The sequence below is a fragment of the Xiphias gladius genome, chromosome 11 (genome assembly GCF_016859285.1).
Source record: "Xiphias gladius isolate SHS-SW01 ecotype Sanya breed wild chromosome 11, ASM1685928v1, whole genome shotgun sequence".
Classification (NCBI taxonomy): domain Eukaryota; kingdom Metazoa; phylum Chordata; class Actinopteri; order Istiophoriformes; family Xiphiidae; genus Xiphias; species Xiphias gladius.
In genome coordinates this window covers 4,182,497-4,205,042 of record NC_053410.1, presented here as the reverse complement: position 1 = coordinate 4,205,042, position 22,546 = coordinate 4,182,497, and the positions used below count along the sequence as shown (strand labels likewise).

General features: G+C 44.2%; 3 protein-coding genes across 3 annotated transcripts; 2 read left to right on the top strand and 1 right to left on the bottom strand.

The window, feature by feature from the left end:
- The first annotated feature begins 672 nt into the window (after positions 1-672).
- cdc5l (CDC5 cell division cycle 5-like (S. pombe)) lies at positions 673-10,608 on the top strand. The gene is made up of 19 exons (XM_040139862.1): positions 673-923; positions 2,397-2,500; positions 2,851-3,012; positions 3,203-3,330; positions 3,694-3,793; positions 3,998-4,124; positions 4,266-4,357; positions 4,598-4,742; positions 4,891-5,082; positions 5,698-5,846; positions 5,941-6,112; positions 6,411-6,575; positions 6,749-6,829; positions 7,678-7,929; positions 8,205-8,312; positions 8,924-9,013; positions 9,136-9,267; positions 9,714-9,794; positions 10,238-10,608. Exons 1-19 carry the CDS (start codon positions 879-881, stop codon positions 10,349-10,351), a joined length of 2,439 nt encoding a protein of 812 aa, XP_039995796.1. The 5' UTR covers positions 673-878; the 3' UTR covers positions 10,352-10,608.
- Positions 10,609-10,729: 121 nt separating this feature from the next.
- On the bottom strand, positions 10,730-18,660 carry supt3h (SPT3 homolog, SAGA and STAGA complex component). The gene is made up of 12 exons (XM_040138312.1): positions 18,569-18,660; positions 17,206-17,311; positions 14,868-14,952; positions 14,070-14,156; positions 13,822-13,918; positions 13,434-13,585; positions 13,216-13,291; positions 12,187-12,299; positions 11,969-12,073; positions 11,745-11,873; positions 11,365-11,454; positions 10,730-10,860 (listed from the first exon to the last, which is right to left on the bottom strand). Exons 2-12 carry the CDS (start codon positions 17,295-17,297, stop codon positions 10,819-10,821), a joined length of 1,068 nt encoding a protein of 355 aa, XP_039994246.1. The 5' UTR covers positions 17,298-17,311; positions 18,569-18,660; the 3' UTR covers positions 10,730-10,818.
- runx2a (RUNX family transcription factor 2a) lies at positions 15,941-22,269 on the top strand. The gene is made up of 7 exons (XM_040138313.1): positions 15,941-15,984; positions 17,106-17,160; positions 19,842-20,020; positions 20,196-20,355; positions 20,925-21,029; positions 21,126-21,191; positions 21,850-22,269. The coding sequence occupies exons 2-7, from the start codon at positions 17,112-17,114 to the stop codon at positions 22,143-22,145; spliced, it is 855 nt and encodes a 284-aa protein (XP_039994247.1). The 5' UTR covers positions 15,941-15,984; positions 17,106-17,111; the 3' UTR covers positions 22,146-22,269.
- The last annotated feature ends 277 nt before the right edge of the window (positions 22,270-22,546 follow it).

Genomic DNA, 22,546 nt, shown 5'->3' with positions numbered 1-22,546 from the left:
AGCGGAAGGCTGCAGAATGTAAACGATATTTAAAGCTCGTCTTTGTTTACAAAGGATCCCGCTCAGTTGTTTTATCCCTTAAAATGACTTCATCATGCGCATTTAATGTGCGGTGTGAGGGTCTTTAGTTGGGGGCCGAGGGAGGCCTCCATTGCCCGATGGCGAAGTTTTAACCTTGCTACAGAAACGCAGTAGGCAAATAGGCTGGAAGCAACAGTGAACTGTAAAATCGTGGTGAAAAGAAAACCGTGAAGGTAAAAAAAAAAATTTAAAAAAAATTAAAGTAAATTTAATAGAAAACAGGCCTTTTTCGGGGATTAAGAAATCAGTTAATTTACAGCTTTTCTGCAGCAGTGGAAGCAAATGAAGCCTTAAAAGTTGCTGCAGACAGATCCTACAGGTGCCCCAGCTTTGGCTGATGACTTACAAAACCTACAACTTTGCAAACAAGGCCTCACGTCCATGGTAGAAGGAACGGCGCGATCGTGTCCGGCCGCTGAACGAGTCGGACATTGGCCTCGACGCCACTTCTTCTCCTCTGTCGGCGTCGATTGGCGGGTGGCGGACCCGCTTGCACAAAGCACTACCGCCACCTGCCGGAGCCGGAAACACCAGTCGACGGGGGATCAAATTTCGACGTAGGCGCATATAGCACAATACCCACAACACACTTCGGCAGACCCGTTGAATTCTGCCACACAAGTTTCCGGCGCAGTGCACGTTCGTTGCTCCCTCGCAGTGCGCCCGTTGCCGTTCTGTGTGTGTGTGTTTTTTTTTTTGTTTTTGATTGTTTAAGTGAAACTGTTCAACGCCGCTTGTAGGTTGAGAATCGGTTATAACATTTCTAGCGAAGGAAGAGAGCGCAACGAGCCGCCAAGATGCCGCGTATTATGATAAAAGGAGGCGTCTGGCGCAACACTGAGGTACGTGTTTACATGGCTAGCCGCGTTAGCTCGGTTAGTCATAGCAAACCTATGGGTCTCAGTTAGCATGAAGCTAGCTGCTAACTTAGCCCGCTTAGCAAGTTTGGTTTATTGGTGTTGCGTCCAACTGTGTCGAAAGAGTGCAGTTACTGTTTCTTTGAAGTCGTGCACACAGTAAACCAATCCAGACACGGGACTGATTCAGAAGGGCTATCAACGGGCGAGGAGGGTAAATGCCCAGGGCCCCCAAAGACCCAAGGTGTACTCCATATTATTTGGGTCTATATTATATGATTGATTCCAGATTTATTACAAAAATCTGCACCTCTGAAGTAAAACGTCATGTATGTTGCAGCCTTACATGGAGTCGGTCTCAAAAAGTATTTTTTAAGACCTTTATTGTTGTAGATTATTTTGAATTCATTTGTTGTAAATCCAAATTCAAAGGCTTTATTGTCATATGCGGAAATAAACAAGGTATCATTGCAATGTTCTTAGCTTGCTGTCTCTCTGTCTAAAAATATACTAGAAAATAAAACGTAAAAAAGAATAATAAAATAAGAAAGAAGATAGATGTTATCGGAAAAACATATACACAAACACACATTATATGCACATTATATACAGAGATATATATATAACACACATTCATATCCGTGTATGCATGCATTTGTATAAATCCACACATGCATACTGAGGTAGACATTGAATAAGAATAAGATTTATGCCAGATACAATAAAAACGTTTGTGCATTATGTCAAAAAGGAAGAATATTTGGTGTGCAAATCGAGCAGAGAAAGTTTTGTTTTATCAAATTTCTTTTCATTTTTTCTGTGTTTAATACTACCTTAGGCAAGGTGGTATTATGGCAACATAGAAGAACTGTAAGGCTGCAACCAATAATTATTTTTCATTACGATTTTTTTTTTACGGTTATTTTCCTCAATAATTGATGTTCAGTGGATAGTGTCAGAAAATAGTGAAAAAATTCCCATGATTATTGCCCGAAGTCAAAGTTAAAATATGCTAACTGCTTTTATTGGCTCACCAATTCTCACATAAAAATGTTGAGTTTACTATCATAGAAAACTGGGAAACCAGCAAATATTCACATTCTGAAGTGGGTACCAGTGAATCTTTTGCATTTTTGCTTTTAACGATTCATCTGTTGTCAGAATTGTTGCCAATTAATTTTCTCTCACTGAGCTTATTGATTGAACGACTAATAATTTCAGCTCTAGAGCACAGATCAGTTTCTCTGTGAGTTTCTGGGGAAAATAATGAAAGTGACATCCATAGTAGGGTTCAGTGGGGGCCCAGCAACAAATTTTTGCCCCAAGAGATTAATGCAGCCATGGCTTGAACGATGTGATTGGTTGGATCAAAGACTTGAAAAGATTATAGCCATGAACTTTCTCCTGTTTTGTGTCTGTGTGTGTGCGTGTGTGTTTTTAATCTGCCCATTTATCCAGGATGAGATCCTCAAGGCAGCGGTGATGAAATATGGGAAGAACCAGTGGTCTCGAATCGCTTCCCTGCTGCACCGCAAGTCTGCCAAACAGTGTAAAGCCAGATGGTGAGTCTGATACAGAGACGTGTGATGGCAATCACAGCTATTCCACTGCAGACATTTTGTAAAACATTACATTCATGCAGTTTTCAAGGTGATAGTAGGACTTGCAGAGGTAGAAATTACAGTTCTCTTCACCATGTTAATGGAATGAATTACAAACAACTGTAAAACCCCTTTTGGATGAATCTAAACTTTTAATTTTTTAGAAATGTCTCTGATTGTTCCTGATGTTGTCGGTTTTTTGTTTTTCTACCTGTTTCTTCTGCCGTACAGAAGTTTTTCTTGCACAAGAGGTCAATCAGATTACCCGATCAAATAAAGGTCGTATACCTTGGATTTGTGTCTGTCCGCAGGTACGAGTGGTTGGACCCCAGTATAAAGAAAACAGAATGGTCCCGAGAAGAGGAGGAGAAGCTGCTTCATTTGGCCAAGCTGATGCCCACTCAGTGGAGGACCATCGCTCCTATCATAGGACGCACTGCTGCCCAGTGTCTGGAGCACTATGAATACCTGCTGTACGGTTCTATCTGACCTGACACACATTCATGGACTATTTATGAATGACATCAAGTGTTTTACTCCACGTTACCGGATCTTTTATATGTTACACCCACACACTATTTTTCTATTAAGGCCATTAAGTAGGTGAAGAAATTTGGAAATGCTGTCGTTTTTATATGTATATGTGTGTGTGTGTGTATTTAGAGACAAGGCAGCACAAAGAGACAATGAGGAAGAAGTGGGAGACGACCCCAGGAAGTTAAAACCAGGAGAGATCGACCCTAATCCTGAAACGAAACCTGCCAGACCTGACCCTGTGGATATGGATGAAGGTACAATGACATACTTATTACTTTCACAGACTGATGGAGAGTTCGGCTTTTCCTGAAACCTTTGTTTGAACGATATCCCATCCAAGAGAGAGAATTTTGTCCCCGCTCCTTAGAATATTTACTTATGTGCTCTTACAGTTGACTTTTCCCATTTTTAGTGGCGATTGTTAAAGTTTTCACTTGCTCTTGAGAAGAATATAGTATGCAGCAATCGTACGGAATGTCGTATCCATTCAGATAAGATCTCATTAATGTTTGTGGCTGTAGGAGATAGCAGTGTAAACTTAACACTCATATTTGTTCTAACGAAACAAATTAATCGTGTGTGTGTGTGTGTTTGTCTGTGTGTCTCACTATCCGTAGATGAGTTGGAGATGCTGTCAGAGGCCAGGGCTCGACTGGCCAACACCCAGGGCAAGAAGGCCAAGAGGAAGGCCAGAGAAAAACAGCTGGAGGAAGCCAGGTTAGACTGAGCTCACACACACAAAAAAACCATACAGACTTTGACAGAATTGGTTTTTTAAATTTTTTATTTATTTATTTTTGTTCAAAGATACTTTCTCGGGTTTACTTAGTTTTTGCTGTTGGGATGAGAATGCCTATTAAGTTGCTAACAGGCCGTGGAAGACGTCACTATTGACTATCTATAATTCCCATCCTGCTCCAGACGGTTGGCTGCTCTGCAGAAGCGCAGGGAGCTGAGAGCGGCTGGAATCGATGTTCAGAAGAAGAGGAAGAAGAAGAGAGGAGTGGACTACAACGCTGAAATCCCCTTTGAAAAGAAACCTGCATCGGTAACCAGGGCTGGGCAGTTGTTCAATGTTATCAAATACTACTAATTGTTTTGGTGTTTAATTGAACAGAATCCACAATGTCTGCACAAAGTTTGACGTACTGTTGTAAGCTCAGTAGTAATTGTGACTTTTAACTTTCAGGGTTTCTATGACACCAGCATGGAGCAGTACGACGCTCTGGAGCCAAACTTCAAACGGCTCAGACAGCAGCACTTGGACGGAGAACTACGCAAGTCAGTAACGTTTCTCACTACGTTTTCTACACACACAGAGTTTGGATAACGTGGGGACACACACAAGAGGCTCACACTAATACAAAAGTACAGCAAAAACACAGACACAACCGTCACTTTAGTACCGTACAACTTCATATGCACAAATACAATGTCATTGAGTATTGAACACTGTACATCGTCACGGCACACCCAGTTAATGTAGGGTCTTCATTCATAAATCGTGTTGTTTGTGTGCAGTGAGCGTGAGGAGAGGGAGAGAAAGAAGGATAAACAGAAGATGAAGAAGAAGAAAGAGAGCGATCTGCCGTCTGCAATCCTCCAAACCAGCGGAGTGGCCGAGTTCACCAAAAAACGCTCCAAACTGGTTTTACCTGCACCACAGGTAACCATGATGCATACTTTAATCTTAATGTTAGAAAAATCTCTGTAGATGGCTCAAACCTGTCCTGTTCAAGTACTTGGTATTTTTTAATTCGTCCTCTTTCATGGGATATTGTATTTAATTATATTTGATTTAACTTTTTTCACAGATCAGCGATGCTGAGTTGGAGGAAGTCGTCAAATTGGGTGTCGCCAGTGAGGTCGCCCGTCAAGCCGCCGAGGAGAGCGAAAGCGGTAACTCGGCCTCGTCCACCCTCCTGTCAGAGTACAGCGTCACCAACACCATGACAACAGGGCTACGTACCCCCCGCACCCCTGCTGCCCAGGACAGGATACTACAGGTGACGTAGATGCACGTAACGCCTGGAAACTATGAACACACACACACACACACACACACACACTCTCAATGTGTGAGCACTTAGAGTCTCACACAGAAGATGACCAGACACATTTACACACAGGTGTTTAGATTCTAGTGAGATAAGCGTAACTTAAAAGGGATATTTCAGGTGTATATTTTTTTTATTAGTGCATTGCCGCTGATAAAGGCTTATCACAGACGTGGCAGTAACAGTATGTAAGTTGACCGTCATGCAAAACAAACGAATCTTCAATGTGTAATTTAAAAGTATTCTCTGTCACAACTCTTTGATTACCAAATTCAAAGATTCTTGCTAAAAAATTGGGTGTTTTTATGCACAGTTTTAATCTTTTGCTTTTTTTTTTTTTTCCTCTGGTTTATGAATCCATTTATTGCACAACTCTTTAAAATGTCTTAAATATGTCTTAATTTTCTTTTTTTTTTTAACTCACAAATATCAGAAAGAGCAAACATCTTCTAACTTGTAACCCTGTAACATATTCATCATTCACAATATTCGGGCACATCTTAGGATATCAATCGCCTTTCTCTGTCACATATTTACTATTCTGGTATGTGTCTGTATTTTCAGGAAGCCCAGAACCTGATGGCTCTGACCAACATCGACACTCCTCTGAAGGGAGGCCTCAACACTCCGCTGCACGAAAGCGACTTTAGTGGAGTGACACCCCAGCGCCAGCAGATCCAAACACCCAACACTGTTCTCAGTACACCCTTCAGGTGAACAGTGCTCTGACATAGCACCACACATTTACACGACAAACCAGCCGATACGGTGAACGTTAACATCCGTGCTCATGTCATCCCTGTACAGAACTCCCGGACCAGGGCAGGGGTCTGAGAGCTTGACCCCTCAAGCCGGAGGAGGGATGACTCCACGTGGGCCCGTGACCCCAGGTCTGACCCCTGGCCGTACACCTCTGAGAGACAAACTGAATATTAACAGTGAGGAGCAACTGGCTGACCCTGCGTACGCTAAACACATGGTAAACACACACTCACTTCAGAACATATGGAATTTAAACATCAATGTACGTTTTCAGATGTCATATAAAATGTTGGAAGTAGTAAATGTAACCAGCCAAAACAGGACCTGCACAACCTCAAATCATAAATTTTAACAAAAAAATAAAATAAAAAAGAAGGCACTGTCAAATAAAGGTTTGCAGTTTGTACTTATTAATTATTACAGAATGTGCATTTAATTGTCATTAATAAGGTAAATAGTAAATAAGTTCATGAATTAACTGCAGACCTACGGTTGTCTTCCCCCTCCACACACAGCAAAGGGAAAGCCTGCAGCAGCTGAGGCATGGCCTGATGTCACTTCCTGTTCCCAAGAACGACTTTGAGATTGTTCTTCCGGAAAATGCAGAGAAAGAACTCGAGGAAACAGAAACGGAGAGCGGGTACATAGAGGACGCGGCCGACATAGAGGCACGCAAGCAGGTATGCACACAAATTTTTTTTGTTTGGGGAATAATACGATTTTCTTGAGTGCATAACTAATCTCTGTGACTTGAGGCCAAATTTATGCTCTTGTTTTTGCCCCTGTAGTTCAAATAAGGCTTGTCAAGCAACGGTTTACCATTTGTGTGTGTGTGTGTGTGTGTGTGTGTCAGGCTCTGCGGGAGGCAGAGAGAGAGAAGGAGCTGAAGCTGCGACACACTGCTGTTCAGAGGAGTCTCCCCAGACCTACTGAGGTAACAAACACACTCACCTCCTGACCTTTTGACAAAATATAGCAGGACAGAGTGTACTTCACTGTACTTGTCAGCCCCCTTTAAAATCCAGGGCTTTAGAAAACTTAAAAAAAATTTACATTTTCTGGGATAAGTTCCAAAATGAAAAAAAAAAAAAAAAATCAGATACTTCACAAATATATGGAGATGTTAAAGAGTTTCTGTATGTTTTTCTGATAAGAAACAAGTCAAACAATATGATATTCTGACAAATTAGTTGTTTGCTTCAACTGTAAAATCAATCTTACACTTCACTTACTTATTCAAAATGTAAAATTCTTCATCATGAAATTTAAGACACTCCGTCTTATGGTATAGTCGCATTCTGTTTCTGTTCAATGAAATTTCTCTGTTCTCGGCCCCGAAAAAAGGACGTAACGTCCCATTACTGTTGCAGGTAGGTAGAGAGACACTGGTCAGAGCGATCACAGACCCTGAGCAGCGTATGAGAGTGATGCTGAAGTTTGTAGTCGAACAAAGGTGAACTCTGACCTGCCAATCTGCCGGAGTCGTCTGGACATCGCAGCTAAACGGGAAAAAAGCAGACTTTAATTTGTCCGTCAATCAGGCTTTCACAAAAGTGAAGGGGAAACGGAGGGAATATTCATAGGACGCAAGTGTAACGTGACCGTGGCTTTAGACCGACATGGTAGGATGATGTGAAAGTCACTTTTGCTGTTTGATTGATTGATTTTGTGTTGGAATAATGTTGAATCTCTCCCTCCAGGTGGGTGACGAATATGAACGCGAGAGCTTTCATTAGTCTCAGCCTGATGTCGGTATCGGTTTGTCACCATCTGTCTCGGCAGGTAAACGAGTCCGTCCTCCGTCCCGCCTCCATAGAGCCGCTCTCTGACCTCCAGTTGGCCGAGGAGCTGATCAAACAGGAAATGATGTCCATGCTGCACTACGACTGCCTGCACCACCCGTCAGCCAACACAGCGAACCAACTGCAGCGCGGCAAAACCAGGGGCCCCACTTCCACGTCTAACAACGCATCGCATATAGCTTACCTGGAAACGCACCCCTACAAGCCAATCAGCACAGAGGAGATGGAGCAGGTAGCACACACGCACACAAACAGGGCCTTCATTGCTATTCACTCGAAAAATTATTCAAACAATTAACAGATTATCAAAATTGTTGTCGGTTAATTGACTATCGACAGACTATTTGATGGGTCGACCGATTGCTTCAGCACTAGTTTGGCCATAAAAACGTGTTTCGCGCGTGTGTGATCGAGACACTGTGACAGTGATGGATGTCTAAGAGCAGTTTATGCAGGTATACTCTGCATACGAGGTGTTTGTGAACGATGTGGAATGTTGATAAACAGGCTAAAACAGTACTGGCAGGAGAGATGGAGGTGGTGAAGATGGGAATGGGCCACGGTGATCTCAGCATGGAGGCCTACAGCCAGGTGTGGGAGGAATGCTATGGACAGGTGAGAGCGGCCCTCTGTCCCAAAATGAAACGTCAAAGGCTGAATCCAAATGTCCCGGCTTAACCGCACTTGCAGACTTTACGGGATCATTCCATGGAAGTCCTCGAGTGCTGAGCTCTGTCCAAATCCGCAATTCATCAAGTCTACAAGGGGCCTCGAGCAGACCTTCTGCAGACCTCCAGAGAGTTCACATGGGGGGCAGGCTTCCCCAGACTTAAATAATAATAATCACATGTACCATATTTTATTTTATTTGCTTTTTTAAATTTTTGTTGTATAGGTTTATTGATGTGGTAAAGTTTCACATTGCACACACAGAATGTGAACAGGCTGAAATGAGTTACGGTAATTTTAATTAATCTCCATGGAAACAAAGCACGTCTCATCCCCTCGTGGTCCAGCACCCTCACCGACTCGACGTGATGACATCGCTGTACGCTGACAAGTCAGCAAGGGCTCAGTCTGCAAGTCCGGAGGGTGGACACTTGGATTCAGCCAAAGAAGAGAAACACCTGTCCCTAAGGACAGACTGCCTTTAACTACCTTCCTCCTCACATGAAATCAGCCTTTGGTCAGTAGCTGTTTCTTCATCTCGCTGTCTCTTTCTACAGGTGTTATACCTACCTGGTCAGAACAGATACACTAGGGCTAACCTGGCCTCAAAGAAAGACCGTATTGAAAGCTTTGAGAAGAAACTAGAGGTGAGCAACTACGGTGATGCATCAAGAGTTCATTGTCCAAACTCATCCACAAAACTTATCCTGTATCCTACACCGGAGCACTGGTCCAACCATGGAGGTCTGTTTTATCTGTCTCCCTCCAGGTGAACCGTGGTCACATGACAGCGGAGGCCAGGAGAGCAGCGAAGCTGGAGAAGAAACTGAAAATCCTGCTGGGAGGGTTTCAGTCCAGAGCGCTGGGGCTCCTGAAGCAGCACAACGAGCTCTGGGAACAGGTACTGATCACTGCAGAGGTTTTCTGTGTCTGCCAGGATTCACTTCAGCAATGAGGAAGTTTCCCTTAAAATTAGTCCCACTCCAACACACGCACAAAAATCTCTTCCTTATTTATTCCTCATTCTGAGTCTAAATTTGAGTTCATATTGAGATTCATATTTAATCTGAGGACGGTGAAGGTTGTTAAATATTTTCCTTCCTGCAGTTAACTAAAGGTGAAGTGAACTCACTCCGGTGTCAGCGTTGCAGGTGTCCGACAGCTGTTGACATGTTATTTACTGAACAACAATATATTCTACGCAAATTCTGTAATGTAAAACTAATGAAGGCTGCAAACATCGATGACCTGTGTCACTGGCATTTTACAGAACTTCTCGGTCACCTATTCCCCAAGATTTTGCTGAATGATGCACCATACTGATGTTATGCTTGTGGTGTCCACTAGGTGGAGCAGGCAGCCACAGAGCTCCAGACCTTCACCCAGCTGAAGAAGCAAGAGGACACCGCCATTCCCAGGAGACAAGAGGTAACAGATGAAAGATGCACACGCGCCGTATATTACTCAACAAGTGTATCAGGTCCAACATCCTTTACTCTGATCACATTAATGGTTTTTTTTTTTTAATTAATTCTAGCTGGAAAATCTCCAGTTCCGTCGTTTATTAATAAATAAAATAATAGTCCCTGCATCCCTACAGCAGTGGTTGGCTGGTTAGTGTGCTGTTATTGATGTGTAGATTGACAGGATAAGGTTACATGTAGCCCAAATATTCAAACCATCAGAGGATTAAAATGTGTCTGACCTCATACACAATCTCATTATCGCCACCTCTGGATGAGGCTGTCAGATTATCTTTCTTTCAGTATTGCGTTTATTTATGTGTATATAGTCCCTGCTCATGCTAAAAAACTATCTGATATCGACAAACACTGTGTGTGTGTGTGTGTGTGTGTGTGTGTGTTTTCTAGGCTCTGCGGGAGGACGTGGAGCGGCAGATGGAGAGAGAGCGAGAACTTCAGCAGAGATACGGAGAGTTGCTGATGGAGCGGGAGTCACTGCTCAACAGTGCTCAGAAATACTGAGCGACACACACGCCGATCACACAGTCATAGATACACGCACCACACACTCAAATGCTCATCACGGAGACACCGATATCACACTGACAGGCAGCTCTTCTGCCCTCCTTCAATGATTCAATTGTGGCGGCAATTCCAGAGATTAGCCCCGCCTCCATGTGCTCATGTTGCTATGATGTCACAAGCTGAGTTGAGCATGCTCAGTAGTCCCCTGTGTTTCTGTATTAGTGACCAATAAAGTTTCTTTCCATCAATGGTGACCTTGCAGTAAGTGTTTCCTTGGAGCAGATGTTATGCAAGCTGATGTATTTTAACAAAGCTAGTTGGGCCTGTAAAATGTATAAACTGTATTCTGCGTTTCTCAGAACACACAGGTTTACTGAAAACTCTTTTATTACAGCAATGGAACAAAAAAAAAAAATATATTTATACAGGTACGTGCAAGAATGCGACTGATGATGCAATAATCCTCAGCAAGCGAGGAAGGCCATCCCACTCCTCCAATAAGCACTCTGAGAGAAAGAAAGACAAGGGAGTCGTTTTAAAATGGTTTCACGCCGTCAGATTTTCCTTCCAGGTCTGTGGAAGAGTTACTGGTCGTTTTAAATGATTTCTCCTGTCCATAAACACTGGTCTAACTCAGGCTCGGCAGCCTGAGTTAGACCAATCGTGTGGGTGTCTTCTAAAGTGTAAGTACTTTTAGTGCAACATATTCCCTCTTTGTTCCGGCAACAAACCTACAAGCAACTCAACAATGAAACACAAAGAGAAAATTTCGTGCTTGAGGACTCGATGCCATAATTCAGCTAAACTTTGGACAGAATGAGGACTGTTGATTTGACCCCCATCAGGAGCAGCTCACACTCAGCATGGAGAGGATGAAGAATAATTACAGCAACCAGTAACACTTAAAATGCATATGGCATCTGAGTAATGTATTAAGAGACTATCCAAGCCGATGCTTAAAGAAAAAGCTCCAGTATGTTTTGAATGTAGCCGTGTGTGTGTATACATACTGTGTGTCTGTAGTTATATCTTCTAATAGCCTCTCTGATGTGGCAGGGCTGGATGGCTCCACTGGGAGGTTCCACTGTAGCCGGGCAGCTCTGAAAGACACAACCCTGCGTTAGCTAACACACGATTGTCGCGCCCCTGCCTCTGCCAACGTGAAGTTTTTAAGACAGCGAGCAGCGGTTCGCTTTCTAGAGGTTAACACGCATTACGCACGATGGGGATTTATTATCTCGCCACCAGAATACACTCTTGGTAGTGTGAAGGAGGCTTTGCGACAACATTTCATTGGGAAAGGGGCATAAAATATACTTTAACGAGAACACGTGAAAGTATATTAAGAAAAATCTGTGGTCTAGTGTGGTTGAGCCGTTGGCCCACACACCTTTTTGCGTTTCCTCTGTCTCGCTCGTCCGTCCAGACTGCCGTTACCCTGTGGGAGGGGCTTTGATGAGTGGGAGGAGCCCGGGGTGGAGGGGGGAGTGGCCTCAGGTGAGTCTGGATCCTTCTTCACCTGGTGGAGGGAAAGATGGACGATGGATGTTAGGGTTCCAAAACCGCGGCGCAAGTCACTGAAATGACGTGGTGCAGGAGTGTGTGTGTTTGTACCTCAGTGTGTGTGTTGTAGTGGATGTAGCTGGCAGAGATCACGTGACTGATGGGATTGGTCTTGGCCGTCATTTCCTGCTTCACCAGCAGAGACAAATCCACAATCTGGAGTAGGAAAATGACAGAGAGAAACAGGAGGCGGAGTTTTTCTATCGGCCGGGGGTAACGCAGACAGAGACACGACACGATGCGTAGGACGTCACGAATGAACGCGTTACCTGTGCAACCGTCTCATAGGCCAGGTATGACAGGATCTCCATGGCGATGCTGTTGGGCTTGAGCTCCAAACCGCTGCAGTCCAGCCAGTCGCGAAACTTCGAGGCTTTCTTAGCTGGAATCACACACAGGCGAGCCAACGCAAGCGAGAAATCAGAATTAGCACGGTGTGGTTTAGGTATTGTTTTTAAAGTGCTACCCTGACGACTGTGTCATGGAACTGAAGAGCTCCCTCAGCGGGTCAAGTGGGGAAAAAAAAAAAAAATCATACATGAGGGAATCATACATGTCTGTCTAAGTTTTTGTAGGAGCCATAAAGTACAACTTTCCTCACATTATTCTGCATACTTTCATCTTTAAAATGAAAATTTACAATACATGAAGCTCAGTGGGATTAGTGCCCAAACAATTAGTCGATTAATCAATTAGTCAGGGGACGGATAAGATCAGTTCTCAGCATGTGCTGCTTTTCTCTGTTTTATAATATCAGACACTGAATATCTTTGGGTTTTCGAGTGTTGCTTGGATAAAAGACAAGGAATGTGAAGAAGATTTGGTTGTTCTGGGAAGTTGTGATGTGTATTTCTCACAATTTTCTGACATTTAATAAACTAAACAATCAATCAATCAATAATCAACAAATTAAATCGATTACAAAAATGGAGCTCTTAAAATTTTTTTTTAAATTCTCTCCGACACCCCGTCTGTTCTCTGCCTGTCCTACTACGAGGAGCAGCTTGAGACTGTTTTTGATCGTATCCCTAATTGATCTGCTCAGGTAACCGATCATCTTGTATTAATAATCAATGAATTCTGGTGATTTTTTTTTTTAGACTCAAGTTCGATTTTATTGCCCTTCAGCTTGAACCTGCAGCATCATCACAGCGGCTGCCTGCTGGTTGGGGGCTCGTCAGTACGACACGGTCGTCCAGGGTGGGAAAGCAGAGGCTAGCTATTCAAGCTGCACGTCTCCGGTTTCATCAGCCTCCTCTAGGATTACGAGAGACTAGATCGCTTGATTAAAATCTTACCGAAGCTGAGCTGTCGACTCTCACAGAACTCCGCGTACTGAGCCTGGTCCATAGTTCGAGTCTGACGCTCTAAACGCTGAAGATACAAAGACAAACAACACATACACGGTGAATAATAATCGCCCATCGTGAAAATAAATTGATGAATGTACCTTCTTCTACGGTCAAATCAGTGCTGCCAGCGTGTCAGGGACATTACAAACAACATCGCCTCTGACCTCCATCCTCTCCTGTTTGACGGGGTCCACTTCTTGTCGCTCGGCTAATGACAGGAGTTCGCCGGTCTGATCCATCCAGACCAGAAAGTCCTGGGCCAGTCGCTGCCTCCGCTGGTTGCCGCCGGCAACGCCGCCCGCGGCACCCCACCTGTCTGTCACACACACACGATGAATAAAACCAACCCTGCCACAGTCTCCGTCCTTGTGAATGTTTGATTGTCACATAACGCGGGCTCTTGTGTGATAAAGTCAGAAAATGTAACTGAAACATTGTTCAAAAGACCAAAAAGGCAGAAGATGAATTAATGGCCGAACATTGTCCCAACAAACGGGTTGAAAACTGAAACGATCCATTTATTGTGTCCAGCTTGTGTGAGGGTGTATGTACCTGTTTCTTGCTGTGGGTCTTCATCCTCTAGAGTTTTGAGCAGTTTTGATTTATAATCTCTAAACTGGAGATACTTTAATAACCTCGCCACCTTCCTCTGTTTGAGAGACGTGAAGGGAGAGAAAGGGGAAGAGCAGAAAAAAGAAGGGCCATTTCAAAGCCACGCCCCAAATGGGGTCCGAAATATTTTCAATCAATAAGATTTGTTTTGCGTATTCGATGGGTTTCCTTCTGTGTGTTTTGCTCACCTTGTCCCTCCTCATCAGGAACAGGATGTCCTCAGCGGAAATGACCCTCGAACCACGAAGAGACGCCCCCTCGCAGGCCTGGTGCAGCTGAGGAAATAAACCAATCACGTCGCACCAATTAGCATCACAGAGCATCAGTTCACCTTATTAGTTCACGTCACTCAAAGACGCAGCAATGAGAGGATGATGTGGCCGGTCAGAGCCGCATCAGACATCTGCCGCTTTCGCGCTTCAACTTTTTTGAATTAAAACTTATCACACTGACAACGAAAAAAAAACTCCCGTAACTAAATCCTGTCGAAGGTCTAGATTTTTAGTATTTCGACTGACAGGGCACTAACGTCTGTAGACCAAGCAGAGGCAGAGTCATCCATCTCTGAAGCTTTCTTACATGTACAGACACTATATAGACAGATCTCATTTTTGTATTTCTACTTGCGCTTCTAAATTCAAGCTGTAGTGAACTCTTCAAAAAAAAGACCTTAAATTCAGAAACTGTTATATATACATACAGTTGGTCCACAGGCTTCATAAACGCTCACTTTGCCCTGATGTGAAAACTCTACATTTTTTTTTGTCTCGTCCGTGTCCATGTCTGCTTGCGGACTGGACGATGCCTTTGCCAACACCACAAATTACCCACAAATGGTCACGCACGTGTGTAAACCTCGTCTCAATCTGCAGCTCAAGCGGCAGAGATTGGTCACCGTCGCTGAGACTAATTTCCCTCCGCAGAGGCCGCTCGTTTTTTTCTTTTACCATCGCCACCGTTTTTGTCTGCGTACAAGCACACGTTACCATGGTAATGAGCTGCGTGTGCACAACGTCCTCCACCAGAGCTGCGGTCTCGTGCAGGGGCCTGCGGGCATCTCCCAGAGCGAACCTGGACAGCACACAGAGACGCACAGTATTCAGATATTAGGAGACTGGTCGAGACACGCGGGGTGGGCTGTGGCTCAGTTGGGACAGCGGGTTGTCCACTGATCGCAGGGTTGGCGGTTCGATCCCGGGCTCCCCCTCACGTGGCCTCACTTGTCAGTTGCCAGGTGAATACATGAAATGTAATGAGACAAGCAGACTTCACAGTGAAGTGGCATATGGCTAGACTGCAGGTGATAATGAGCTGCTAATTGCTATTGCTAATTGCTTCATTAACACGTCTTAAAGTGTTTATATTCAGGGGGTGTTTTGCCTTTGTTTTGGCAGCATCTGTGGTGCTAACTGCTCACTGATTTTGTACCACGGTTCTCAGAGATCACTCGTGAATTTTCTTTTTCATTCTAACTCAGTTCTTTTCTTTGGCTTATTCCACCCGAGCTGCTGTTTCTGCTGCCGAAAATGGGAAACCGCCTCAGCACACAGAGCACTGAAAAACTACCACTATCCAAGTCAACGTTGGAAACGTCTCCGTCGCTTTAACGCGTCACTTCTCAAGTAAGAAAACTCATGAGACAAAACATTCAACTCATAAAAAAAAACTGTCTGTCTGTCTCTCTCTCACACACACACACACACACACACACACACACACACACACACACACACACTGAAGTCATCAGGCCACAAACACTTTGACCACAATTTGGTCAAACCTTAATTTGCATCCAGAGAAGCCACTTCCACGATGGCAGACTAAACCTAACCCACATCCTGAAGCTCTTTCCTTCTCTCGATTCGTCTCTTTCCCTTTGTGTCTCCACCTATTGTCTGTCTGTTACATACAAACATCTGACAGTCCGCCTCGTTGCTGTTGCCCCCCCCCAACCCCATTAGGAGATGCTGATTGGCTGTCTGCAGCTGTCAGTCACACAGGTGAGACTGGCTTTGGTTTGGGGTTTTAGGTTTTGGGGTTTAGTTGGGTTTCAGCCTCTCTGACCACCAACAACACCTCTCCGTAGCCCATACACGACACAAGGTGAGTACCCCAGATCTGTGACTCACACACACATACACACACACACACACACCCAAACACACACACACGTATTTCAAAAGATTTCTTTTTCTTCTGTTTTCATTTTCTACTCATAATTTCCGAAGTTTCACTTCTAATCCGTTTTGTCTTTTGATAAAAATGCTACTGTGCCAACTGACTTCAGGAAATGCAGCTTGTTCTTTTGTTAAACTATACAATATTTCTTTGTGCTTCCTGCCCTAAAAAAAATATAGGGCTGCATTATTATTTTCATTACCGATCGGTCTGCCAATTACTTCCTGAATAAATTGATCCACCATTTGGTTCAGAAAAAGTCAAGCGGCGGTGAAAAAAATGTTTCCGACCATCAGTCAGAAAACCCAAAGATACTCACGGTACTGTCACAGAGGACAAAGAAAAGCAGCAAATCCTCATAACTGAGAAGCTGGAACAAGGTAATATTAGCTCAATGTTGCCTAGAAAGGTCATCAATGATTAATAAATGATCAAAACAAACGCATATTAATTTTCTGTCGAAGGGCTCATCGATTAATCATCAGTTTAAGAGAAATGAAGCCACTAATTTCAGCCTTACGTCATGTTAATTGCCTTTATTGTGAAAGAGAAAGTATGTCTAGGAGCATTAGTGAGGATTTGACCTGTTCTATCAATTAATCCTCAATTTTTTGGAGTCAGAAACGTTGGGTGAACTGAAAGTCCTGTGACGACGCCTTAAATGTGCACTGACTATTATTTGGGGACGATGTTGCCGTGATATTTCTTTCTCACACACTTCTATTGCTGCTATTTCTATTTCCCTGAACATACCACAACGGCGCCATTAGTGCAGTGTTTTCACTTTTATTATGGTATTTTGTTATGTTTTACGTAACACCGAAAACAACACTCCTACGTAATCTTATATTTTAGCAAGTAAACAGGCATTTACTTTTAGCGTATTAAAGAAAGTATCGAAATGATGGGTTGGGGACATTTTTTTTTTCCCCCAGACATCTGTGTGTCTCTGTTCTATGTCCTGGAGGTGGTTTGGTTTTAGCAAAGTGCCATCAGCCAAAACACTTCCCAGTCTGATTATTACGGCTCTGTCTTCTGTTAAACAGGCTTCTATGGCTTCAAACAGTCTGTTCGGCAGCACCAGCCCCATGCTGTACTGGGGTGAGTTTCCCTCTGTGTGTGCGAGTGCGTGTGCGTGTGCCTCACATCATGCTCTGTAGTTCTGGGATGAAGCTGGTCCTGGACACTGGACGGTCTTTGGAACTGGATGCGGCCGAGCCAGCCATGGGACTGCTCATAACCACTGCCCCACCTGACGCCATGGGCAAAACAAAGAAACAGAGCTGCATTAAGGTCGGGATCGAAAGCGAGGAAGCACTTTACCTCACCGTCACGTGTATATTCTGAGTTTCCAGACAGCATGTGTTCTATATCAGAAAGCTGAATAATGTAAGGACCAGTATTTGATCCCTGGAGACACTTTTCTCGCAGCTGTAAACCAATCAACAATGACGCTGTGTCATTATCAGTTCACCAGAATATAGGGCTGCGTTATGATTTTCATTACCGATCGGTCTGCCAATTACTTCCTGAATAAACTGATCCACCGTTTGGTTCAGAAAAAGTCAAGCAGCGGTGAAAAAAAATGTTTCCGACCATCAGTCCGAAAACCCAAAGATACTCACTCCACTGTCACAGAGGACAAAGAAAAGCAGCAAATCCTCATGAAAGAAGAGAAGCTGGAACAAGGTAAAGTAAAGAAAAAACAGATGTGAAATCCAAACGGTGAATGGTGAGTGTCAACAAAAGAGATTTAGTTCTCTAAATGTTGTCTCCAGTGTTCACTTCGGCAGTTTTGGCATCAACGAGCCGAAACAAAAAGCCCTGAAGCTGAGTTTAAAACGACATGATAGCAGAACGGATTTGAGGCGAGGCAAATCAGCACACACACACACACACAGACGGGGACACACACACACACACACACACACACACACACACACACACACACACACACACATACAGACAGACAGACACACATACATACAGACACACACACACACACACACACACACACACACACATACATACAGACACACACACACACACACACACACACACACACACAGACATACACACACACACACAGACATACACACACACACACACACACACACACACACACACACACACACACACACACACACACACACACACACAGACAGACACACACACACACACACACACACACACACACACACACACACACACACACACACACACACACACACACACACACACACACACACACACACACACACACACACACACACACACACACACACGTGGGACAGGTGGCGTGACCGCAGTCACTTCCCCTCCGGCAGTAGAATGTGAATGATAATGCAGCGCAGCTCCTTCGTATTCAAACCCTGCGGTGAATAAAACACAATGCAGGAAACACAGAGGAGAAAAAAGAGGAGGAGGAGGAGGAGGAGGAGGAGGAGGATGAAGAGAGCCGAAGACACGAGGACAGAGTTAGAATAAGGAGACGAGGCGAAACTCTCACCAAAGTCGCTCGGAAAGACGCTGCCACTGTTGATACTTTTTCGTTTTGTTTGCGACGTTCGGCGCGATTTGATGACGCATTTGAATCTCGGACGCGCGCGTTTGTGGTACTTGTAGTTTCCTATCACTGCTGGTTAAAAAAAGCCTCTCAGCCACTGTTAATAAAATACCTCACGTTGTATTTGGCCGAAGCATTTCGAATAGAAGAGGACCGAAGGCAGGCGGCATCTCCTGTATAAGTTTAACACATCGTTTCCTACTCTTTGTTCAGCAGTTGTTTTGCTGCCAGATCAGTGCAGGACCAACCACATTTTAACTAGCTGGATGTGGTTGTTAAAAGACCAGTTTAAATCATGAAAATACATGCAGCCGTCATGGTTTTACCTACAGACTTTACCATCTACATGGTTTTAGCTTCAGATAGTGGCAGACTTCAGGCCGTAGTGCAGCAAAGACATCATTTCACAGTATTTCTCAGACTTGAGCTTGTGAGTTTAATCACATTCCATGTCCAGTCCATGCAGGAAATTTGTACATTTTATATATATAAATATATATATATAGAAGAGAGCGGTTCTTCCAAGCACCTCTGAGAACTTTCCACAGTTCTTCTGTCTCCGTGACCCCTGTCTCCTGATGCGATCCCAGGCTGAATCCACGATGTTGAGATCAGGGCTCTGTTTGGCTCCAGACCCCCTGTCACGGGACCCCTAGCTGTCGTTCCTGTTGCTGAACACGGCTCTGCACGACTCTGGCCGTATGTCTAGGGCTCGCTGGTTCACCTCCTGCAGAATGAATTCGAAGACCAGTCAGAAGGCTTCTCTGGCGCTGCTGCGTGTGGATGGATGAGAACCCAAACATCTAAAGTCCCTAAAGGCTTTTGCACAAAACTTCAAACAAAGGTTTGGGCCGTGCCATCTAAGCCAGCGGGACCTGTGAGGAGACGCCAGCTGGCAATATTCAATGCTTGCTAAACGCTGCAAAGGCTTTCGCTGCTGATTCTCTCTCTTCTTCTGTTGTTTCCTTTCTATGCATTTTGCACTAGTGGATTAATTGATTACATTTACTTCTGGTCTACCTTCATCATCGTCATCACAAGTTTAAATGTGAATGTGGATGCATTCTTTATCTAGTTCCTTAGGATTGTAACTCTTTACACGGTGGGTTTTCACTCAAAGGTATTAAAGACTGATGTGGCCGACATTTCATAGGAAACAAACATAAAGAAAGGGTGAAAGGTACAGAAATCTTTCCCGATGTTTTTCCCCTGCCAGACCCGGTGGTGAAGCGTCGGCCGACACCATCGCCCACCAACCTCCAACCGGACGACCAGGAGGTGCGGCCCCTCCACCAGCCCCCCAGAGGCCTGGTACGGACCGAAAGCCCGAACTTCCTCTGCAGCAGCCTGCCGCAGCACTGGAGGTGTAACAAGACCCTGCCGAGAGCCTTCACTGTAATCAATCAATTAATCAATCAGTCAATCAATCTGGTGTCGGATCATAATGTGGGGCGGGGGGCCTGGAAATAGAAACCTTGGGACATTTTGCCCTGAGTTTAGTCTCCCAGGCTCTGTACAAATCCCTTCTGCTAGGGTAAAGGACTAAGCCTAACGTTCCTCCATCCCGCAGGTGGTTGCCCTGGGCAACGACGTGCCAGATGGCGCGGTTGTCACAGTGATGGCCGGCAATGAAGACAACAGCAGCGCTGAGCTGCGCAACGCCACGGCAACCATGAAGCAGGGTTATGCCCAATTCAACGACCTCCGCTTCGTGGGCCGCAGCGGGAGAGGTAGGTGGACAGGTACAATATTTCATACACATAAACATCAACCGACACAGGCCTGTGGTGGAAGGTTTCAGAGTGGTTCAACAACAGTTATGAAGAGGAGCGGCGGAGAAAAGACGGTAGCCTAACATCCTCACCTTCTCTTCCTCCGCTGGGTTCCATCTTTTATCATTTAAAAGCCCTGCGTCACACAGGAACTAGGCGTTTTCTTCACCTCGTCTCAGCCGCTGCCCCCCAGTATGGTGGGTTCTGCCTTGTGACTCACACAGTAATCTTGAAGTTAGAAGGATAAACTAGAAGAAGACAGGAATACCTGGCAATTAGCTATCAATCAAGGACTGTCCCTTTATTTATGAAGCCCAAAATAACACATTTGTCTTTTATTTAAATAACAAATTTTTTCCATCTGAGATAAAAATGACTTAACTTACTTTAAACAGTCGGTTAACCTACTATAACAGGTCAGGCTATACAACTTAAGATTTGTTATTGACCTTAAATTGCTTTTAGAGCCTCTATAAATTTACGCTACGTATATGTGTGTGTGTGTGTGTGTGTGTGTTTTTTTTCAGGCAAGAGTTTCACCCTCTCCATCAATGTGCTGACCTCGCCCCCACAGATCGCCACCCTACACAGAGCCATCAAGGTTACTGTGGACGGACCGCGACTGCCCAGACGTTAGTGCACACCAGAGCTGCAGATGTGATGGGGTTTTTTTTTTCCAAGCTTTCAGTCAGACTCATTTTCTTCTTCTCTCTCTCTCTCTCTCTCAGGACAAAGGCAGAAGGAGGCGAAGTCGGAAGGGCTCAGGCTCTCCGGCAGCAGCGCTGCGTCATCAGGTATGAGGTGCGGGTAAAAGTAAGATACGTGTTTGTTTTTTTTAAATCAGGTGAAACTAGAAATGTGAAAAAAAAAAAAATCGTGTCGGTTGTTGGCCCAGCGTCAGTGCTGGATATATTGTGTTGTATACGGGACTGCAAATGTGCACAGTGTGTGCATTAGTAGTATCCACACTAATGAAGCTGTATTAGGGTTAATGATCTAGTTACTTCTACAGCACTGTATAACTTTAGTGTAGATAGTTTGAGCAATAATAACGCATCATATTCTTATGTAGAATCTTAATTTACAAAGTGAAATGTTTCCATCTGAAATGTTTTGAAGTACTGGAAGTACTTCAAAACTGTACCAACGCACTCGAAGAAAAGCACTTAGTTATTTTCAAATACTGAGGAAAAACGGAAAATGTTGAAAATGTTGAATTAGAACAATTTATTTACATTTAAACTGAAATAGGAAAAAAATGGAAAAACTTTATCATGTGTTCTTTGACAAAAAAAGTCACGGTCCACTTTCTAGGGACAGATGACAGCTGAGCAGACTCCTTCTCCTAAGGAAGAAGATGATGAGATGCGGTTGAAAGCTCCAGAAGAGCACTGCTGTTTGTGCGACCAGGCCGTTTACAGAGATTATTGCTCTCTCTCTCTCTCCGTCGAGACTGTAGATCGTTCTCCTCCTCTCTGTGGACCAGTGAGCCGTCGTTCTTGGGCCACGTGACTTCTCTGACCTCCTCCTTCAGTCCGAGCCCCAGGATGCACCACCTACCCGCCCTCCCCTACTCCACCCAGCCTCCGCCCTACAGCGCCTTCCTGTCTTCTCCTGCTCCCCCCGCCCCACCGCTGAGCCACAGTGGTCCCTTCCAGCCTGGCAGCTTCTACTACGGACCCAACCAACCGCTCCAAACCGCAGGGGAGGACAGAAACGTCGTCACGGCACTGACCAATTATATATAAGGGGCGTGTCTGTCTTTAAGAGGGGAGGAGCCTGTCTGGAGACCTTATTGATGATTGGATGAGTTGTGTTTAAATGTCATCTTAAAATAATTTAGTAATTCAGTGAGTTTTGGGAAGTTTTCATCCTCACACCCACATGTTAAAATTAAATCTCTAAACTTCTAACTTTTGTTTGTCAAAGACTGAAACCACTGTGTGCTACAGTGGTTATTCAGTTTTTCTTATTTATTTATGTTTTTTTTTGATTATTATTTTATAATTCTGTGTATAAATTGTTGAACAATAAATGAATAATCTAATGAAATTCATGCACAAGTTTCCCCTTTTTTATTTAAGTCTTTCAGGATTTGACAGTTAATTTGTTGTATAATAAAGTGTTTATTAGAGCAATATCGGCACTA

Excerpts from the sequence above, each read along its gene's own strand:
- cdc5l (XM_040139862.1), top strand. The coding sequence starts at position 879 with ATGCCGCGTATTATGATAAAAGGAGGCGTCTGGCGCAACACTGAG. Across the intron at positions 3,331-3,693 it reads CCCTGTGGATATGGATGAAG|ATGAGTTGGAGATGCTGTCA; the intron begins GTACAATGACAT and ends CACTATCCGTAG. Across the intron at positions 6,830-7,677 it reads GTCTCCCCAGACCTACTGAG|GTAAACGAGTCCGTCCTCCG; the intron begins GTAACAAACACA and ends CTGTCTCGGCAG.
- supt3h (XM_040138312.1), bottom strand. The coding sequence starts at position 17,297 with ATGAGCAGTCCCATGGCTGGCTCGGCCGCATCCAGTTCCAAAGACCGT. Across the intron at positions 14,953-17,205 it reads CCAGAACTACAGAGCATGAT|GTTCGCTCTGGGAGATGCCC; the intron begins GTGAGGCACACG and ends TGTGCTGTCCAG. Across the intron at positions 13,292-13,433 it reads TCAAACAGGAGAGGATGGAG|CGTTTAGAGCGTCAGACTCG; the intron begins GTCAGAGGCGAT and ends TTGTATCTTCAG.
- runx2a (XM_040138313.1), top strand. The coding sequence starts at position 17,112 with ATGGCTTCAAACAGTCTGTTCGGCAGCACCAGCCCCATGCTGTACTGG. Across the intron at positions 17,161-19,841 it reads CAGCCCCATGCTGTACTGGG|ACCCGGTGGTGAAGCGTCGG; the intron begins GTGAGTTTCCCT and ends TTCCCCTGCCAG. Across the intron at positions 20,021-20,195 it reads CCCTGCCGAGAGCCTTCACT|GTGGTTGCCCTGGGCAACGA; the intron begins GTAATCAATCAA and ends TCCATCCCGCAG.